At 38.5% G+C, this 22,057-nt stretch overlaps 4 protein-coding genes across 11 annotated transcripts; 2 read left to right on the forward strand and 2 right to left on the reverse strand.

The window, feature by feature from the left end:
• Positions 1–132: 132 nt before the first annotated feature.
• Positions 133–1,562, forward strand: LOC140783423 (protein S40-6). Its single transcript, XM_073130314.1, has one exon. The coding sequence runs from the start codon at positions 476–478 to the stop codon at positions 992–994; it is 519 nt and encodes a 172-aa protein (XP_072986415.1). The 5' UTR covers positions 133–475; the 3' UTR covers positions 995–1,562.
• Positions 1,563–7,590: 6,028 nt separating this feature from the next.
• On the forward strand, positions 7,591–9,575 carry LOC140784563 (NEP1-interacting protein 1-like). The gene is made up of 5 exons (XM_073132048.1): positions 7,591–7,778; positions 7,890–8,041; positions 8,857–8,940; positions 9,053–9,226; positions 9,367–9,575. The coding sequence occupies exons 1-5, from the start codon at positions 7,676–7,678 to the stop codon at positions 9,487–9,489; spliced, it is 636 nt and encodes a 211-aa protein (XP_072988149.1). The 5' UTR covers positions 7,591–7,675; the 3' UTR covers positions 9,490–9,575.
• Positions 9,576–10,725: 1,150 nt separating this feature from the next.
• On the reverse strand, positions 10,726–14,704 carry LOC140784912 (uncharacterized). Of its 8 annotated transcripts, none has more exons than XM_073132523.1 (6): positions 14,500–14,677; positions 13,945–14,066; positions 13,250–13,712; positions 12,346–13,144; positions 11,732–11,956; positions 10,726–11,086 (listed from the first exon to the last, which is right to left on the reverse strand). In XM_073132523.1, exons 3-6 carry the CDS (start codon positions 13,704–13,706, stop codon positions 10,948–10,950), a joined length of 1,620 nt encoding a protein of 539 aa, XP_072988624.1. In that variant the 5' UTR covers positions 13,707–13,712; positions 13,945–14,066; positions 14,500–14,677; the 3' UTR covers positions 10,726–10,947. The 8 variants fall into 8 exon arrangements, with proteins under 8 accessions (XP_072988624.1, XP_072988622.1, XP_072988626.1 ...); XM_073132521.1 differs by having other exon boundaries at positions 13,914–14,066; positions 14,500–14,648; XM_073132525.1 differs by lacking the exon at positions 13,945–14,066 and having other exon boundaries at positions 12,346–13,114; positions 14,500–14,704.
• A 383-nt stretch (positions 14,705–15,087) lies between these two features.
• Positions 15,088–20,186, reverse strand: LOC140784638 (putative disease resistance protein RGA3). Its single transcript, XM_073132136.1, has 2 exons — positions 15,881–20,186; positions 15,088–15,473 (listed from the first exon to the last, which is right to left on the reverse strand). The coding sequence occupies exon 1, from the start codon at positions 20,157–20,159 to the stop codon at positions 15,885–15,887; it is 4,275 nt and encodes a 1,424-aa protein (XP_072988237.1). The 5' UTR covers positions 20,160–20,186; the 3' UTR covers positions 15,088–15,473; positions 15,881–15,884.
• Positions 20,187–22,057: the final 1,871 nt, after the last annotated feature.

Consider the following 22,057-nt stretch of genomic DNA (forward strand, 5'->3'; position numbering starts at 1 on the left):
CTAAAATTTGAATTAGGGATGAGAATTTTAGTATTGCGGTATGTGCTGGCTGGGGATTAGGGGGTGTGGGGGGGGGGTATGAATAATAATAGTAACCCAACCTCCGTGACAAATATGACATGGCTCTCCTTTTCTTCGGAACTGGCCATCCGTACGTCACGCGTCAGGCAGAGACAGCTAGAAACGGCGAGGGGATGACGGCGAGGACCGGCGGCCAATGGGATCTCTCGGCGCCACGTAATCACGTGGGACGTGGGCCCACTCCTTTCCTTTGGATCCCGATGGGAGCCTTTCCTTGAGGGTCCCGCTGGCGTCACGGCTCACCAAATGCGACCCCAAAATTGAAGCGAAATGAAACGCAGATTCGCAAGCGCACTATAAATGGGGAGGCCTCTCCCACTAGCCCTTGTGATTTCTCGTAGGGCAAGGTTTGCGTGTGATCGGGCCTTCTTGCTTAGCTTCCGACCCTGATCCGATGGCGAAGCCGCGCAGGCACAGCGCCGATCGGCTCCTCGGCACGACCTACGGCTACGGCTACGGCTATGGCCACGTGCGCGGCCCTGATCTCTCCGAGCTGGGCGAAGAGGACGTTTGGTCGACGGTCGAGCCGCGGCGGACCGATCCGGCCTGGCGAGCCGAGCCGGCCCTCTCCACCCGGAGGTGGTCCCCCCTCCAGGACCGCCAGGTCGGCGGCTTGTCGTTGGCCTTCGAGGCTGAGCCGACCGCCCGGCGGCCCTCGCCGATGCGCCAAGTGGCGACCTCCGCCCCGGTGCGCGTGCCCGAGTGGAGCCGGTTCGCGAACTCGGAGCCGGTGGCGGAGGAGGAGATAGAGGAGGGGGAGAAGGAGTGGGTCCCGCCGCACGAGTACTTGGCACGTGCGAGCGCGAGGGCGGTGGCGACGTCGGTGTTCGAGGGTGTGGGGAGGACGCTGAAGGGGCGGGACATGAGCCGGGTCCGGGACGCGGTCTGGAGCCAGACCGGCTTCTTCGGTTGAAAACTTATTAATTCTTCTAATCCATTGTTGTCAAATCCCAAATCTTGATCCCCCCTTCCTTCTCTCTTCCTCCCTCCCTCCCCCCCCAAAAAAAAAGAAAAAAAAAGAAGAAGAAGAATTCTTGGTTTTCATTAGCTGGATTTTTGGAAGCCTAATCTTTAATATTTATATATTTTTTGAATCAGTCGATATGCAAGAAACGTGAGGGCAAATCACACGTGTATATATATATATATATATATATATATATATATATAGCTCGATCAAGTTGGAATGAGTTGGAGATGAGATAGAGATACGAGTTATAAGGTTCATGCAACCAAGTTAAACCCTCTTCTAAGAGACGTATCCAAGTCTCGTTCTTTTTAAGAGAGAGAGAGAAGTCGAATGGTTCTCTAGTATCAATTATTGTAGGTGGCGAAGAGTGTGGGGCCCCCGCAAGGGTGACACAGGAGGAGGGAGGGGTGGGGGTCATTTTACCTTTTTTAGGAAAGGGACCTGATTGAGGGTTTTGGCACTACTAAGTGGGTAGGGAACTTATTATTTATCACTACTGAGCTTCTCCTAATCTTTGTTTGGAGGCCGAGACCACTAGCATTCACGCACTTGGCATGCCTGACTTTATTGGTGCAATGGGCCTCTTAGTTAGGTCTCTCCTACCTTTTTTTTCCTCTTTCAACCTCTTTACTTTTATTGATGGACTTACCACTTTACATGAATGAAGTCACGAACTCATGTGTTGTTGGGCTCCACATTGGCGACACAATCATACATCCTTTTTACTAGTCAAATGAGTCTTGCAGCTGATTCTCCCAACCTGCTTTCTAGATGATGTACGTTCTAGGGTTTAGAGGACACCGCACCCATGGAACCTTTTTTTCTCCTTTTTTTCTTTCATCTAATTAATAGTCAATTGTGTAAAAAAGTTTGGTTGGTTGAGCATATCCTAATTGTTCACTCACTAATGTATGTATATGATAGAGATTCGATGATCAAATGATAGATATCGAATATTCTCCACATAGGTTGTTTTCTACATCTATTAACCTAGAAGCACTCATTCGTTCTACTTTTTTTTTTCTCAAAGAGAAAAAAGCTTATAGACATACGAGATTGGGCAACTACATGCTTCATAATTTTGAAAACAACTACAGCACAACAAAATCAACATATTGTAACAAACCGAATGAAACATAAGGGTATAACAAAAGATTTTTTTTATATTATTCATGAGTCTGAAGGATAGATATGAGCAGGATAAATGGTCAATCCTCTATAAATACAGAGACATTTAGGTTCCACCAAGCTTTTAGCTACTTAGTCTAGGCTTCAAACCATATGCGTCGCCAAATAATTGCTCTAGACCAAACGCCACTGAGACCTGCTTCAAGTTGTTCCTCAAAGCTAACTGCATTTTTGAGCCATCAACCGAATCGACCTAAGCCACCAAACCGTCAAATAATTTTTTCACAATATTATTTAGAGTTAGAGTCGAACTTATGACCACCTTAATCATGAGAAAAAATACCTACTAACTCTACTAAAATAAATTGGTTAACAAAAGACACATTTATGCACGGCTCCACAAATGTCAAAAGGCAGCTACAATGAAGATATCTTTATGAACACTTGTAATCACTACATACAAAAATATGTAAAGGGATAATTTAAAATAAAATAAAATGAGCGACAAGCGCGAAAATAAGGCTAAGAGTGAAGTAAAAAAGGGACAAGCTTCGATGGGCACAAAAAACCTAAACTCGTCGACTACTTATGGGAAAGGCACCAAAATCTAGAACCCACTCCTATGAACAAAGTTATGAAGAGGAGGAGAGGCAAAGAATGAAATCCCTACAAAAGAGAGGGAGCTCTGTTAGTATGGAATCATTACATCTCAGAGCAATGATTCCATACTAACCAGTTAGTTATTAAAAATAATTTTCATCCTTAGATAAATTAAGAGAAATATAAGATATTTTACATATATGACTAAATTAATCGATAAAAAAATTATAATTTAAGTATTTTCTTATTGCTTATTCTTATAACTGTTTCTATAATAATAGGAGTATCGACTTCTACCAATTTATTATTAATTTTATATTTTATAAAAAAAATGGATAGCTAAGAGAGAAATAAAATATGACTAATTTACCCTTACAATTTAAAAAAGTGAACTATACTTTTTGTTAATATGGCTGGTACTTCTAATTAATTTTATTTTGTATTATTTAATCTCAACCGTTCGATTAGAAGAGAGAAATTAATAATTTTTATTGAATCATTTGGCTATATCTCAACGTGATAGCTTAGTAGGGGAGAGGGAGGAGAGACGAAATTCTAAGGTTCTTTTTTCCATTCATTCCACTGGAGAGGAAGAAAGTGACCTTATTGCCAATCAAAAGAAGTTAAAAATGTTGTAAAATTCTAACATCATGGAGTGAATCGGGACTCTCTCCGTCAAAATAAACCATCCTTTATAAGCTTCTTCATTAGGTGATCATGACTAAGCTTTACGGAGGTGAATTAAACCATCTTGTTGTCTAGAAAAGGACCTTTGAATCCATTAGCTTCAACTTGCACAGTAGTGTTTTTTCCCCCATATTCCCAATGACCAAAAGAGAATTAGAAGAAAGAACGATAGACCTACACAAAGGTCTTGCATGTCTTTCACCAGGAAACCTTTTCTTTTTGCATTATGGAAACATGGGCTACTGGACTAGGAATCGCAAATTTAGGATGCTTACTAGATAAATATTTCCCACATCTAATTGCTATCACACTTGTAGGATCACAAGAAAGCCTCGTAAATTGCAAGACCTGTTCCAACTTTGAAGTCCTCACAAGAAATCCTTGTACCTTTCTGGGAACCGAAGTGAAGAATAGAGGAAGCATGAGACATGCATCACTAACCCATGCTCACAGAGAGAGAATGTAGATGACTAGTGGAATGGCATGTCAGTCGTGATAGCTCCACCACTTGCCATGGTCCACTCCCATGGATATATAGTACCTATATTGTCTAGTTTCTAGGAACACCGTTCAAAATCCCCCAATTCATGACAAATATAAAGTTTCATGAGTGAAAATAATCCAACTCACGCTTACTTAAAAGCTTTGTAATTTTCCAACGTTGTCACGAACAAAAGGATGGTACATTACCACATATGACTCTCACTCTGTTATAAAAATGTCACACCCCCTCCCCCATGGCATGGCCCCATCACATGCATGGTCGGCCAATTGTACATTTCTTGGGATCATGGTCATGGGGTCCCCCTCGAAAGTAGCAATTGTGCCATGAGAGGATGACCATCGAGCACAAACCCTAACTCCAAGTTGCTGAAAGCTAATGATCCTATGATTGGAGTGGCTTCTCCCAAGAACTAGTCCTTGGGAGATGAGATAAGACCTCTTTGGAGTAACTACCCCACTGGTATACTTTGGACCATTTGTAGTGCCACTTTATGTATGCATGACTCTTTTTATCTTTTGCAAAAAGTGATGATGATGATATATATATATATATATATATATGCTGTTGTGGTCCACTTTGTGTTTTACTACATGCTAAGGTAATCTACCCATTGCCTTCTCTTCTTTTTTTTTTTTAAAAAGAAAAAACTTCTTGGCTTTTGAATGATGGCAGGATGGCTTTCAGGTTTGTCTAGTCTCTAATAATAACACCTCACTTTGACAGACTATTAATTGGTGCAGTTGTGAGGTGTTTCTCTGTTACAATCGCCCATGTCAGCAAAACAAGGTAGGATCCATACGAGATAAGAAGAAGATATCTTTGTTTCCACACGCTGTCATGAGCCGACAAGGCCTTATGCTCTGAGATTGACACAATCTTAGCCTCATATAATCTTGTCTGCTGTCATGTTTTGCTTGATGGGACTTTGTGTCGACCAAGGATTGGAGTATTGACTCTGCCTACCCCTTTGCTGCCCATAGAAAACATTCAATTGGAGGAAAGCCTGGAGCTATTTGAGTACCATTTTGTGTTTCGGAGCCATCCTCAGAATGAGACAATTAAAACTTTGCCGCCTTCTGAATTATATGACTCTCAAGTCTCAACTGTCATGAGATCCATTGGCACAAAGGAGTTTATTTCATACTTTCTGGAAGAAGATTTCATGCTCACGGCTATGACTTATGGCTCCATCAGTGATTTCAGATAAAGATTAGAGAGAGAGAAAAAAAAAAGATTCTTTCTTAAGAATCTCTGTCAGAAACAGAGGCTACATTTATTCATACTGAAGGTAATGGAAAAAATAAGAATTATGCGAATGCCAAGGAATGTCTCACGCGAAGTAATAATCGAATAAAATGATTCATGAAATCATAGCCCACCTTAGTAATGATTCTAAGATGCATGCATGCATGCTTTCACTGCTTTTTTCTTGCAATAATAGTGACGAAGTCACCATGTCTCCTTAAAGAAATATTCTTCAGATTCTGTAGAATTTATATGTGCAGAGATAAAAGATAAGAATCTTCATGGCGGCTAAGAGACTAGGAAGCTTCCTATCAATTTCTTGTGATTTCTATTAGCTCCACAACAAGTTTAAGGATAGTTATGAACCATTTATCTCTGCACATAGTGTCAAGTTGTTGATAGGAAAAGAAAAGGAAAAAAAAATACCCCTTATTTGAGTCGATGCCCTTCAGATAACTTTTTTACTGTTATAAACTAAAATCTTAGTATTTAGCGAATAAAAATACATAATATGTTTAACTGAAAGGAATGGAACAAATGAAATAAGGGATTTTAGAAGGATATATATACCAAAAATTAAAAAAACAATTTCTTCTAACCGATATGCATAGGGTAAGCCCAGGCCCAGGCCCAGGCCCGTTTAGCCCAAAATTGACTTTGGGCTAAACGGGCCCGAACCCCAAATATCGGGACCGAGTCCGGAAACACGACCAGTGATATTAATATAAGTTGTTTTATAGTTGTACCAATCACAAAGGGAACAGTTAGTGTGTCTTAATTTGTCTATGGTTGCAAAGTCCATAATCATTTTAGTTTCACTAGAGTAAAATATTAATATCACTAGCTATATCTACATCCGATTAACTATTAAACTCCTCCGATTAGAACTAGTTTGTAACTCCTATTATGTGCAAGCCCAACTGCCCTCTATCCTATCCGATTAGGAAGCCTGCAATGCTAACTTTCTCTTTGATTGCACCATGATAACCACATAATTAATGCCGTACTTGTACCAATTATTTATTTAGTACTCCTTAATTACCCAACTTGGATGTGGCAACCAACTTGAGCACAGTAGTGATCTATTTTTTTTATTATCCGTATTACCTAAGCCGTGGACCTGTCACATATAGAGATACTATTCTCTTTGCTTTAGCTGCATGCCATTTGCTTCCAAAGTGGATGGGGGGATAGTTGGGCTTGCACTAATAAGAGTATAAGTAGTATCTCAGATTGCTAATGCCATTTAATTTGCTACTTATTATGATCAAACATGCATGGGGCCACATGATGAAGGGTTGTATGCATAATGCATGGCAAATTGCATTCCAACGTCAAAAACCAGCCCACTGCTTTGATATCTGTGGGGTTTGGGATTCCAAAGTTCATTCACTCCTTCAATAAAGCAGTGATGGGTTGAAATTAAAACATAGGTATTTTTACAAATCACACATTATATTTTTTCTATTTTATGATTCACATTCCGTCTTTCAAAATTTTATAACTTAACTCCTCATTTTTTATATAATATTCATTTAATACTATAACGTTACTTTAGCTAACTGACATTAATCATGTTATATAGCTTATATGACTCTAATTCAAATATTACTAAAATACCCTTAAAAGTTCCTCACCTAACCAAAATTCCTACAAAATCCTTCTTCCCAAACTAAATTATAACCCCACAAAATTTAAATTCTTTTATATATAACTAAATCTTATCTCACAAAATTATATCAAAACTCACGACCCACAAAAATCCCCCCAAATCACTACCATATACAAGCCTTATAAGCTTCCCCCAATTTTACCTTTTTTTCTCTATTTTTTTCTAAATTTTCTTCGTCTCCCTCCCCATCTTTGAGGTTGCAAGTAATAAAATCGGTTTGGTGTTTATGGAGCTATAAGATCTCTATAGCTTGGAGTTTGAAAGCTCTAAAATTGGCTTAATATTTAGATGATGTTCTCCGTTGTTTGAGAAAAAGCAACAAATATGGATGTTAAGTTATGAATAAAATTAGGAATGTTATAAATTACATAGTGGATTATAACAGAATATTCTCTTTCTGATATTATTCAGTTTGATTATAGTTAGGTTAAGTTAACTCAAGGTGTTAAATAAACATTATAGGAAAAATGAGGAGTCGCTTTATAAAATTTTCAAAGAAAGAGTATGAATTATAAAATAATTAAAATATAGGGTGAGATTTATAAAAATCCCTAAAAGATATAAAGAAATTGGTCGAATGAAATTCCTGCAGTCAGAGCTGGGTAATCCTCAACTCTTATTAAATGCTACTGTTCCCTATGCAATGGTAGAGTACAATCTTTTACGTGTGAATTGCTTTGCACCACACTCTTCTCTATATAAGCCTTTCCACATTGTTAAAGTGTTCTACTGTTCTTCTTCCTGTTTTGAGGTAGAGTGTTCATAGTAGAGAGTAAGAGCATTCTACATGGAGACCAGTTTTTGTGAGCCTCCTGCTCTTGCTTCTCCACTTTGCATGAGAGTTTTGAGGAAAGTAACCTTTGCATGCCTCACTTGCATCTTTTCCTTATGTAACATCTCTCTCTTCTTCTTCTTCTTCTTCTTCTTCTAAAATTTCCAATATGGTGAACTTTAGGTACAGGTGTTTGATAATAATATATGAGCTAATTAATTAAATGCAGGTGGAGCAATTATAGGGTTAATATCAGGTGCTCTTCAAGGGCAGACTACAGAGACCGGGCTTCTCCGAGGAGCCGGTATCGGAATATTCGCCGGTGCACTCGTCGGCGTCGAGGTCCTGGAGTCCTACCTTCAAGGAGAATTGTTATCCAAAGTAAGTTAAATTATTTTATGCTCATTCAAAGCAGCATCACCTTTTTCTTCTTGCACAATTTGTTTGGTTTGTTTGCTTTCGGTTTCTTTCTATTCTTACTTCATGGCAAGTGTTATTGCATCTGGTTAGGACTATTGTTCTTTAACTTTTCATACAATAACTGTGCCTGGGAAATAAACGACCTTGTCCACGTCGATTCTTCAAATGTTTCGTTGATCCATATGATGTTTACTGTCCTGGTAAGATGACTGGCGAAATTAGTTTTTCTCACTCTGATCTAATCCTAAATGGTAATTTCCGAGTTAATCCATATCTTAATTGTCTACATCTGCCCAGTTTACAATATGGGTCAACGCATTTCTAATTTTCTATAGATGAGAATATATAGGAAAGGAAAAGAAAGAATTAAAGAGATCTTTCTCTACTCCTTTTTTTTCAAAAGAAAACTTATCTACTCTTGTTGGGATAAATGAGGAGGAGAGAGGTCTTTCTATTTTGTTTGAGTAGAGAGAGAATTTTTATTAGATAATTAAATGGTTCGATCTCTCATAATTTTTATCAGGTTATTTGATACAAACAATTATACAAAAGTGAAATGATGTTTATGCGTAAACATGGAGAGGCAAAATATATATAATCTTTATATTTGTTCTATGTATATTGTTCCCCAACTTTTGTAGTCTCACAGTAGTGAGAAAAAGAAAGTGATGCAATTATATAAAGAAGATGCTGGGAGACTTAAATGCTGTTCATCTACCAACTACAAAAGGTACAGGATAATTAATTCTTTCTTCCTTGTAATGAATAAAATGCAGGTGGCCATCTTTGACAGCCTTGTAAATGGAAAAATATTCCGGGAGTGGGTAAGCCCTGCCATGCTCAAGGCGTATCAATGGCAAGTAAGTAGTTGAAAGTTGCATGCATTCAATTAATATCTTGTTGGTGTATATATGTATATACATATATTCTCGATGTCACAGCTTCTGATAAGAGAATTAAAATCCGTCTCAGACTACTACTACTACAACAGAAGCTAGTGATAGAGAGAGCTCCGATATTTTCGACACTTCTCGGGTTGAGGGTTTGCTGCCGGAGATTATCCGGAAATTGCCGGAGTTTGATATCACCTTAAATGAGGTTGCAGATTCATGTGGGAAGATGATCTCATGCGCTGTTTGCTTGCAGGTATGCCATCAAGTCTTGTTATTAATATATATATGTACGTCTTTACATGATCATCTGACATGAAGTAAATTATGAATACATCATGTTAGCATCGGAAAACAATGAAAAGTAGAAGGCCTTAACTCTTTATCTCTTTGCAGGACTTCAAGGAGAAGGAGAGAGCAAGAAGAATGCCAATTTGTGGGCACTTCTTTCATGTCATCTGTATTGATAGATGGTTGGTGGGGCATGACTCTTGTCCTATTTGTAGGCAATATGTTTAAGAATTCGTTGAGGGATCCAATATAAACTTGTATGAACTGATCACCACCATAATTAATTACAAACAAGAGATCATCTTTGGATGGCAGTTCTTTTAAGAATTAACGAGATTGAGCAACTAAGCTACTACTAACTGTCACAATTAATTGCTTCTCGTATATATTATCTTGATAAGATCTTCCGATGGATGCAAGTAATAGAGAATGGCAAACAAACTGGTACAGTTTAGATGGTCATTTTGTCAGCTAATAGCTAAACCCCATAATAATCCTATTGCTACTCTGCTGCAATACTAAATATCTGCAAATCGACTGGATTATCGATGACATTCTGTTCCTTTCCAGTCTTGCTACTGTTGTCCGTAGCATCGTGATTTCAAGTTTGAGTTGTTTTTTGAGGGTATTTGATCATCACTACACTAGCACACAGAAGTATGCAATAAATACATCATATTCAGATGAGCTGATTCTAACTCTATGCAAAAGGAACATATGGTATGGATTTAGATTTCTAGAGGTACACATGTATTACCTGATGCAAAATGACCTTCATGAAGTTGTTCTAGATATCACAATGTGATACCAACTCAACACATCATGAACACATTCATTGTTTACAGCCCAAATGAACATTACGGCACGGGATACATATAGAAGAACAATTACCACCATCTGTCAACATATTGGAATCTTGAGAAAGCAGTAAGATTATGCCTTTTCTGCTGCTGCAAGACAACAAAATGATCAAACTAGATACTCATAACTAAAGATAACCATTGAATAAGACGTACAGAGATAACCATGACCAGATAGGAGAGCCGCCTTCTAATCAATCATATTGACACTCAACATTAAGGGTTTCTATATGTGTCTCAGAATTGCATGGGATTCATCAACCAGGGTTCAAATTATCTACAAAAGTATTCAGTGAATCTTAAAGTTAGAAAATCATGTATCATGAAGGGATATCTTCACCCATAGATTCTGCAGGCTAATCCAGGCTAGAATCGAAAGCATCAGGAATAGTACTTGAGTGGCACGGTGTATGGTAACTCCAATAACAGTATTTGATGCGTTTGTAATGTACGGCTCATGTAGAGGTTCCAGAAATAAAAGGTATAATAACTTCAGTTTCTAACTGCTGCTGAACCCTGAAAGAGGAGTTCATGAGAGCTGTCACTCAAATGTGCCCTTCATATTGAAATATAAAGGACTACTATAATACTGATAAGTGTCATATGCAGTTACTTAAATTCTCTGATATTTCATGTAAAAACATTGTGATTAGCTTAATGCAAAGCTAAAAAATAACAATCCTTAGTACAACATTAAGCTTCTGGATTTAAGTAATACTTGCTGTATATTATACTAATCACTATGGTTGAAGGAAAATTTGGTATAACAAAAGCTTCGAAAATTAGAAGTTCTCTCTCTGAGTAAGTTTAGTTCCAAGGTAGAAGTTCAGCGCGCAGACGTCTTTGATTTCTCTACAAGGACAATCCTTCCGTTCCACTCAGTCTGATCAAGAGCACGTATTGCTGCATCAGCATCTTCATCCCTCTCCAATGATAGAAATCCAAAACCACGAGAGTCTCCCGATCTGCAACCAGAACAGTTAGCATTTCAGCAATGGAAGTCGTCGTCCAAGAGCACATGTTTAGGAAAAAGATACCATTAATAAAAATGAATCAATCTGAGGAAACAACTTCAAAAGCATGATAAGCCTACTTCAAAGATGAAATATAAGCACATACTCAGGTACTGCTTTAAAACCTAAATAGTTATGAATGATTTTGGATAAGCATTCTAATTTCAGTCTCTTAGCATGACAAAATATTCCAAGAACTGCATCTCCTGTTTAGGTAATTTTTATGCAAGATTTCATCCTGAGTATAAATGGGAAGACAAGGGGGTCAGTTCAAACATTATCAAAGCTAGGTTCAAACCACAATCCAAGAAAGGGAAGCAAGTGATTTTTTGTGTGTGTCGCAATAAAAGTATATCGCATGGGAACAGACTGCATTCTGTTTCTTTTTGTGGTAAAAAATGGAAGCAACTACTCTAAAACCAGAAGCATTCATGTATTAGAATATCTGCTACTGAAATTAAAATTGATTAAGGCAGGTACATTAAAAAAGATAAGAGGATATAAGAATTCATGGAGTTCTGGTTCACATGCTCCACAGAGAGAACAAAGACAAATAGTAACAGACTGCTTCAAATAATATAAAAAGAGCACAATTACCTTTTATCCCGTACTATGCGAACATCTGTTACACGTCCAAACCTAGAGAATTTCCTCTCCAAATCTCGCTCAGTGGTGACATAGCTAAAACCTGCAACAAACAAATTTTTTCCAGGCCTACCTACTCCAGTGTTACGGTTGGCAGGTGGTGACCAAGGTCTTCTTGGAGAGCGTCGACGAGAGTAGCTTGGTGGAGGAGATCTACGCCTTGGTGAGTTCCTTCTCCTACCAAAACAGAACAAGGTGTTTTGCAATTTTAAAGGGATAGATAGACTAATGAAAGGTCAGACAATTAATGAGCCTTCCAAGGTCATATACTAGAAAAATCAGAAGGTACAGATTCTTATCATTTCCACAATGTATATATTAAATTAGTAAAACAATAATTTCACACAAGTTCATTCATGCCCAACTGCATAACAAACATGAGAGAAGAAAAATACTTCCTAAATGTCGCTAGTGATAAGAATGTCGAGATATATCCTGGGGAACAAAGAAATTTATCTAGCTTTCCCTATTGGTAAATATACCAGAGTTAGGAGATTGGTTAAGAGCTCAATGTTCAAGAAGTTAATCCAACTTAAACCAAACAGTATAAAGGGAAAGAAAATCACCTTGGTGATGATCTTCGGTAATGATCCCTTGCATAGGGAGACCTTGATCGAGATCTAGCGCGTTGGTCTCTTCCATATCTGGAAGAGTCCTTCCTCAGGGGTGATCTTGATGCTGGCCTGATCCTCCTCCTTGGGGACTCCCGCCTTCTAGGTGATGCAGATAAACGTCTAGGGGAATCATCAATCCTCTTCCTTGGGGACTCCTGCCTTCTGGGCGACGGAGATAAATGTCTAGGGGAATCATCTCTATGACGCGAATCTCGATGTTTTGCATTACCAGGAGGAGATTTCCGTCTTACAGGTGGAGAAGAACGTTCACGTGAGGAAGCTCTCTTGCGACCAACACTATGTTTTTCAGGAGAATGTGAATGCTTCTCTACGGGGGTTTGAGAACGAGCTTTACCTTCGCTATCAGTAGGGGAGGAAGGCACTTCCTTTTCAGAAAGTTTGGTTCGTGGAGACCTTTCAACAAGAACAGATAATTGCCTCTCAGGTGATGGTGTACTATCCTGGACCTTAGGAGACCTTTCAGCAGAAAATATTAACTGTCTCTCTGGTGAGGGCGAGCCATTTTGGGCTTGCAGATAAGAATGCGGATCAGAACTCTCTATTTCCATCCCTCCACTACCAGAAGGAACCTTCTCCAAGGGGTAATTATCTTCCTTCATCTCATCATGATGACCAAAGCTCCCATCATTCATTTCCTCATTGTCAGAGTCAGCCTCTTCAGCTTGAGGAGTTCCTAATGCTTTCATAAGACTTTTATTCTCTGTCACATCCAAAGAAGGTGGTTTTGCACCTTTGTGATCATGATCACCATTATCAATAATGTCAGAACAGCAATTACTATCATCAACTAATAATGTAGGTTCTACAAAATGTGAACTAGAACTTCTAGGTTCACCTTGGATGTTTAATGTCGTATTATCACTGCTATCAAGCAGTTCTCCAGAGAGAGCTGCATCATCAGCTTCTTGTTTTCTACTATGGGTGTCATAATCCTCAGACATTGAACCCATGGCCTCAATATTATGTTCTGAAATTCTTCCTTCCGCATCGTCATTTTGCATATTTGACTTAATTAAAAAGCATGTGTTTTCATCTTTCTTTGAAGGTGATGTTGGACTTAGCGAATCATGTTTCATGACAGAAAATTGCGTTCCATCTGAAGCAACCGGGGACTCCAGATTTGACTCAACTAGCATGTTTCCATCCACGACATCATTTTCATGTCGGGAAGTTTCTTCTCCCTGGTAATCCTTGTTCTCAAGCAAGTTAAGGTCTAATTCTCCTGCAAATAAAGCCCCAGGCTCTTTGTACGACGACTCTTCCATACTTCTCTCGGGTGAAACGAAATCCATCCTAATCTGAAATGTCAAACATAAAGGAAGCAAAAAAATAGTGAAATACGCTTGTGTGAGAAGAAGAGAATACCACTAAAATCCATATTATTCCTTATAGCTTCAGCCTACATTTTCTTTAATTATAAAAGAAGAATATTTGTCACTTTATTCATGAGTAAACAAAAAGGCAGTTAAATTTTAGTCTAATTCCATCAGAAGACATACTTTGCAGAACATATCAAGGATCAAATATTGCCTTATCTCAAGTATCACATCCAAATATCCAATTTCACTATATCCGCAGGTTTCTTCAGATTCTCCGGATTCAGAGCTAAAAAGAGTGATCTGATTGCTCGATCACAACAATTGTTCCGACATCTATAAGAAGTGAAAGAAACGATGCTTCAATGCTCAATCCCGCTGAGTACATTCGAACCTCAAATCGAACAAATTTCATCCACTATACTGAGTACATTCTTATCACAAACTCAAATCAGAAAACGACCCACTTCTCAAATTACAAATATATATATAAAAAAATCCCATTGTAATCAGAACTTAAATCACCAAAACATTAACATCGACCATGCCGCCCATGAATCAAGACACAAACCTAATCAAAACCAAATATAACAAAAAATCATCCATTTTTATTAAAAAAAAAATGCATAGAAATTAACACCTCTACAAATACGAAATTGAAAAAAAAAACGAAATAAACAACTGAAGAAAAAACAACTGCGAGCTTACAAGAATAGAACTCAAAAAACGAAATAGTGTTAACATTGGATCGACTTTATGAAAAGGATACCTTGGATCGATTCCTCTGAGTGAGATTAACGAGATGCGTAGAGATAATATAGCGAGAGATCGATCAATGATGAAATCTTTGTAATTTCGCAGTGATGCTTCCCGATTCCAGAACGTGATGGAAAGGGCAGAGAGACACAAAACTTAGATGAGCGGAATCGCATCACCGCCCAATCCCTGATATTGCTGTGGAAAAGGGTGACGGTGTCTTCACCAACGGTGACGAGATTGAACCTTATTGGTTTATCGGATCCTGGTGCAGCCACAATTAGTTTGGGTCCGATATGTTCCTACCCACTTCTCAGACCTATATATCGACTACATGAAATTCCAGTCTATTGACTGCAATCACAAGGTCTGATATATCGCATACAACCAATACGACTTTCAAATGCTTCTTATGTATGCATCATCCCATTACAAGGTTCAAATATTAATAACATATTGCAATTATTTTATCCAAACTGAATTATCTCAGAGAGCTCAACACACATGCATTCTATGGATAATGACAATTTTTCTTATGACCTTCCTTCTTTAACCTTCAAGGATTAATAGGTATTCATCAAACAGAAAAAGGCAACAACAATTTACGTGGTTCATCTCTACTGAAAGATTACTTAGTTCACAAATCAAATATGGTACTCTTGGAGCTTAATTAACTTTGGCCTGTTTGTGCAAGAGAAGCAACCAAAGCCCCTGTTTTAGAGTATTACAGACTTGGCCAAATGCAAAATAAGGCCCTAATCAACAATTGTTTACCCAGCAAACAAACAAACCAACCAAGATATACATCAGCTTCCCGCACCTTCGGAGAAAGAAACTCCTCAACCATCACAAGATCAAGTGCAGGTGTTTGAGCGAAGGGAGATTGGACTCGACCGAGCGAGTCAAGTGTTTGAGCGATAGCGAGTCAGGTGTTTGAGCTGCAGCGAGTCAGGTACTTGTGTTTGAGCGAGAGGGAGATCGGAACACCTGAGGAAGACACGGTTAACTACTCCTCTTTGTTACAAAATACATTATTAGCACCATAGACCATCCCGTTTTAACATATGATACCTGGTTAATATCTTATTAGTGTACACCAATCAAAGGAAAGCTCTCACTTTAATAGGAAATCTGATCTTTCACAACTTAGATAGTACTCTAGACAATTGTCCTTCGTTATTTAAAAAACAGTATAATTACGATACTCTTCTATAAGATAATTATATTTATATGAAGAAATTATTCTAAGATACTACTATGAGCTTAAGTTGCACACCTACGAGAATATTAACTTGAATAGGATAACAGAAATTACTCTGGAAGCATGAAGAGATATTAACAATAAAAGAATGAAATCATGTTTGTAGCATGAAAAGAAACAGCAGGTCTCTTACCTCTTTACTCTATGTGTTTCCCTTCTATGAAAATGCAAGGGATGTGAGAGATCTTCCACCAGTCAGAGTTTTCTAGTTCACCAGTCTTGTTCTGGCATCGTTGTTGCAACGATGGATTACATCTGTAGATAGACAATACCTTGAGTGAACGTGGAAGACCGTTCTGCGGCAGAAAAGTGATCAAAGGGCAGTTGTCTATGCATAGTTCCATCAGGGAGGGAAGAGATTTCAAATCCTCAGGGAGGTATGGGAGTTGTTTACAATTCCGAATGCTCAAGTATCGGAGCTTAGTGAAGCGCCAGAATTGGCCCAGGTCAGTAAAGAAATTCAAACAGCCATCAATTTCTAGAGTATCAAGTGATGTCAGCTTGCCGAATAGACGAAATGTGAGAAACAAGGTATTCTCTACATAGAGACTCTTGAGATCACTTAAGTACCTTAACCAGTCTAATGATTTGAGATGGCACTCTTCATCAGAACCAACAAGTGAGCAGCCAGATATCTTTAAGTCCGAAATTGAGAAGAGAAATGGAACCTCATTAGGCCAAGCATCATGGACAACAAAATACTCATCGATTTCAAGTGTCTTAAGTGATGTGGGGAACCCATAGATCATCAACTTTGGACAGTCATGCAAGGTAAATTTTCGAAGTGCTTTGAGTGCCTTAAACCCTCTGTCTAGATCAGATTTAAGATTTTCACATTTCCTGATTGTCAAGTGCTCAAGAGACCTTAGAAGATGTTGTTGTTGAAGGAAGCCGATACCAAGGGAATTCAACTTTGTGCAGCAACTAATATATAAAGTTGAAAGAGATGATGGTGATCCCTGTGATGAGCCACTATTACTGCTGCTGCCTTCTGCTACCGTCTGAATACTGAAGTCCTCCCATATTTCTGGAAGTTCTTCCAGCCCAACATTTTCAATTCTCAATTTGGTTAATGTCAGAGGGATATCTGGCAGGATAGTAAGCATGGGACAATTTCTTATCTCTAGTATGGATAAGTGGGGAAAGGGCAGGCTCTTCTGCACTGCAGATTGCTTCTGTTTAAGCATGTGCCGTCGTGAAATCTCTATCCCTGTACTTATGGAGCTTAACATCAGGCAGGAACTAATGCGCAAGATAGAAAGGGATGATGAGTATGACAATGATGAACTCGTAAAACTACTGCTGCTGCTGCCACCTTCTGCTATCCTCTGATAACTATCATTGAATCCTTCCGTTATTTTTGGAAGTGCCTTCAGCCCAACATTTTCAATAGTCAATGTTGTTAGATTAGGAGGGAGATGAGGCAGTGTACTGAGGTTGGGACAATTTCTGATCTCCAGTTCACAGATGTAAGAAAACAACATATTCTTCTCTCCTTCAGACTTCTTTCGCTTTTTTGGCAGTGAATCTGCTGCATTGCTGCTGCTGCTGCTGCTGCTGCCAAGTGATTCACAATCAGTTATCGTCAACTTCAAAGCAAATCGGATGATCTGCTGCTCTGAGTACAAGCTTCCTCCCAGCGATCTCAAGTTTGGACAGTGTGCAATATACATCGAAGAAAGGGTTGATGATGAGCTGCTTCCCGTCAAAGAGACCTCGGACTCACTGTCAACAAAGAATTCTGGAAGAGCAATGAGCCCGACATTTTCCATAGTAACTTTTTCTACAGGAGGGAGGAGAGGAAATCTCTCTAATTTGGGGCAATTTCGAACTTCAAGCTCACAAAGACATAGTAAGAACTTACCATCGTCTACTCCAGCCCACTCTTCCCAATTTGGCATATCTTCAAACACAAGCTTCTTCAACCTTGGAAACCATCCTCTAACTGAATGACGACCGTGCAGCTGACTGGTAATATTTATCACTGAATGCATCCCTTTGATCTCGAGAACCTCAAGCCTAGGCAGCAGGTGCAGAGGTGGGAGGATCTTCCAGTGTTTACAATCACTTAAATATACAGATCTTACATTAGAAAGACTGTTCTCTTCCAGCATCCATAATGGAGAGGTGACATCGCCATATCCATTGATCCTTAGATTTTTAAGATTGTCATGTGGTTGGAAGCACTCAACAACATTTTTATCCAGACGGCTTTGCTCTCCAGAATCCCATGATAACTGCAATGAAGTCAGGTGCTTTGATTCCTTTAAAATTTCCTTCCTGGCCTCATCATCCTTGACAAGATGAAGGTCCATAATATGCAGGTTTCCTCGAAGTTCTGTCATACTCTGCAAGGCGTTTATACCAGAACTTCCCCCTGCAGAGAACTCCTCTAGTTCTTGCATGTTTGTAAGCTTTCCGATTTGAGGTATCTGGGAAATCGTGCCGACATCCGCATACAGATGTCTCAAACTAATCAAGTTGCTCAGATCGGTTGGCCAGCGAAAAGTAAAAGTACACCGAATATTTAAGGTCTGTAGAAGATAAAGCCTGCATAATGATTCAAGTTCCACAATTGTGCTGCCGGATAGATCCACGTATCGCAGATGTACTAGATCACCAATATTACTTGAAAAAATTTCTATGAGTGCTTCAGACACATCCAGTACTCTTATGCTTCTCAAGTGATGCAATATGACATTAAGAAAATCATAAGAATATTCACCAAAAACTAAGAGAGTGCGCAAATTTTTAACAGGTTCCATACAATGCATAAGCTTGGTCAGATCACTACTACACATAACAGTTAGATGGCGAACTCCTAATGGGATACTTTCTGAGTCGTCTGTAAATATGAAGGACTCACCCAAAGAAACTGCTTGAGCCAATTCTCTTATCAAATTATGCATTATATACCTCTTATTATCCGAAGCAGGTTGGAAAAAAGATCTATCAATTAGATCTTCAAAGTATTGGCTCCCAATATCCTCCAGTCTCCTCCCGCCATTGGAATGGATAAGACCTTGGGCCATCCACATTTGGATTAACTTGACTTTATCAAAACAATAACCCCGAGGAAATATAGAGCAATAAGCAAAACACGTTTTGAGATGAGCATCTAGATGATTAAAACTCATCCAAAGGGCCGGCAAAATACTATTATCTGCTGGTTTGAACATCCACAACTCACTTCCCAATATTGTTCTCCAGTGATCTTCTTCCATCCTATGATTAAGTGCACGTCCTAGTGCTTTGGCGGCTAAGGGTAAGCCATTCATCCTCTCAGCTATCATAAATCCTGCTTGTTCCAAAGGTGACATACCTTCAGACGTTTCAGATATTCTGCTAACATCTTCTTCAGACTTGGACTTTACATCACCAAATGCATAATGCTTGAATAATGGCCAATAATCCTCCATATCCAAAGGCTCTAATTTCACCGGCTCCATGGTACCAACCCGTGCTGCGATGCTGCTTATTTGAGTTGTCACGACCACCATGCTCCTCCTTTCCGCTGTTCGAAAGGGTTTGCAGAGCTCCTCCCAAAATTCTTCAGTCACTTTGCAGAGATCATCAAGTACAAGCAAGAACCTCTGTTCTTTCAACGCATTCTGAAGGAGATCTTGAGCGCGGTTTAAACTGTAATGATACCGAAATCCAAGTGAATCTGCAGGCTTAATCATCTCCTCCGTAAGCCTGATCACATCACAAGTACCAGACGCACAGACCCACAGCCTCACCGGGAACTCCTGCTTGACAAGTTCATGATTAAAGATGTGTCGGGCAAGGGTCGTTTTACCAACTCCTGCCATGCCTACTATGGGAAGAACACCAAAACGATGGTATTTTTCTAAGAATATCATTTCAAATATAAGGTTTATCTCCTTTTCCCGCCCAAACAATGCCGATTCAGATTCCAAAGAGCTAGTCTCTCGGCTAAATGCAATTCCTTGGCTAGATTCCGGATTCAGATCTCTAGTGAATGAGCTAACACCGTCTTTAAAGCTCTTCAACCTTTCAATCAATCGATTGATATCAATATGTGAAGAAGGTACACGCACCGTGTTCTTGTTTTTGCCCTTCATTTGCTTCTCCAGGCGTTCATACTCGTGAAGGTCCAGGATGTCCTCTGCCTCGTGAACCGCATCTCTTAGACTCCTCATTTCATTGCAGAAGGAAAGATAGTCAGAAAAGCCTTCAATTCTTTCACTGGCAGCACCAAGAGCTCGTTCGATATCCAGGAGAAGTGCCTCCAGCCTCCTCGCCTGCTCCACTTCGTCGTCCTCCTCCTGATTCCACTTTATCTCTAAGCCCTTCTCGATAAACTTGGTGATCACAGCCGAAGCAGAGACAGCTACAATCCATACCATCGCATCTTTCATCATCCCAATTAGGGTAGTAGCAGGAACCATGAGGAAATTCTTTGTGCGTTCGCAAACCAAAACACAGAGCTAGTACAACTGTTAAAAGAAGTGGACTTTTAGTAGGTCAAGTTGAGTTATGCGTACTAGTCAAATTTTATTAGTCTTTTCTATCATTCATATATATATGAATGTAAGTGGACTCCTAATTCTATTACCTAGTCATAAAACTTTTAGTCTTATTTTTTTAAAATAAATTTAATTAGATATAAAAAAAATTAAAATTAAAATATTTATATTTAGTTACTGAACCAGTCTAAAAAATTTCTAAACTCTTCTTCCGTAATTGTTATGTTTAGCTATCTTTGTTATTTTTTATGGTGAATTTCAGGTTTTTAGTTTCATATAAAAAAAAAATTTGATAAAAGTAAATCTGCCTTAATAGATATTCTTCTCTCTAAATGTATTAAATGACTTAGTAAATTAACAAAATAGAGTTAATTGGGTAAGTTGAGCTGCAGTCAAACTAATCCAAACTAGGTTGATATTTAGGCGAGTCAAACTGAGCTTAAAGTCCAGTCCATTCAAGTCGGACTTTTACCAGACATTCCAACCCCCAACTACCTACCGAATAAAGGCCCAACTTGCACCAAAAAGTACGTTACTCAGAGAAAATGGTCTATGGATATTACTACTTGGTGTATCTTGAATAAGCTAAAGAGCTTTGTTGAGCTGTATCTTTCTAAACAATTTCTATTGCTTAGATAATTTAGTAATTTATATTCGAACTTTCTTCTAAATAGGAAAATAAAAAGAAGAAAAAAAAAGGAGATCTGGTTGAGATGATCAATGCTGAATAAAACGAATTAAAGATGAGATGAACTGGAAACTTCATTGGTTGTTCCATGCATCAATCAGTGTTTTGAACAAAGTGCGATGAATTTAAAGTGAGTTTGTACTTCCAACGCACTGGGATAGATAATAGAAAATAGAAGGTTTTGCAGCAATAGAAAAATACTTTTGAGAGAGCACTTATTTCTTATATTTAAGCGAAATTAAAGATTTCTGAAACCATTTATTATACTTAAATCTTTACTAGTGAATTAAAATTTTATAAATTACTGAACCATATAAATCTCATTTATATTTCTCTCTTCTTTAGTTGCATAGAATTACTATTTTTACTTATGATTATCTTGAGTAGTTAGTAGTTCTTTACGTCTAGCATTTTAATTATAACTTTTTTATTTAATATTAATATTTATTTACTCAAATTTATTATTTTTTTATTTTTTTATTTTTGTTGTCCTGTGTTTGAAAATAACTTTGGCTGCCCCCTCCACCTTTTCGAATTATTGCATGACACGGTGGCTTCCATATACGAATTTCTCCAATATTGATAGTGTTAAATAAGAAATAATGGAAGAGCTTGGATCTTCTTATTCTTCTTCTTTTTTTTTCCTTGCTAGCTATTAAAAGTTAAGAATAAGGAGTTTGCCCTTAAGATTTAGATCTTAATGACTCTTGAATATCGTGGGGAGCACCGGAGCAGCTACCTCCCAATCACTTAATATGTTAAGCTCAAGCCCAACTCGTTTAAAACGCTTCTCGTTACGATGTTCTCAAACAAAGAGATCATGGATTACAAGACATCGGATGATAGGACCCGTCAGAAGGCAAGGTCGATGCCCACCACCTGCCGCCTAGAGGGTTGACATCAAGGGTCCCTAGGGCATCATCATTCATAGATTTTCTAGCTCTTTTGGCTTAGCTAAATTTTGCATCTTGCGCTTGTCATTTAATTTTTGTTTTCATTTATGAGTTTGAATGTTAGATATGAGCTAGATAAATAGTCAATTCTTTCTAGATACAAAAACACTTAGGTTCTACTAAACTTTTAACTGTCTAATCTAGGCTTTAAATCATATGTGTCGTCGAATAATTATTCT

Source organism: Typha latifolia, chromosome 3 (genome assembly GCF_019914945.1).
Source record: "Typha latifolia isolate L0001 chromosome 3, TyphaL0001v2, whole genome shotgun sequence".
Classification (NCBI taxonomy): Eukaryota; Viridiplantae; Streptophyta; class Magnoliopsida; order Poales; family Typhaceae; genus Typha; species Typha latifolia.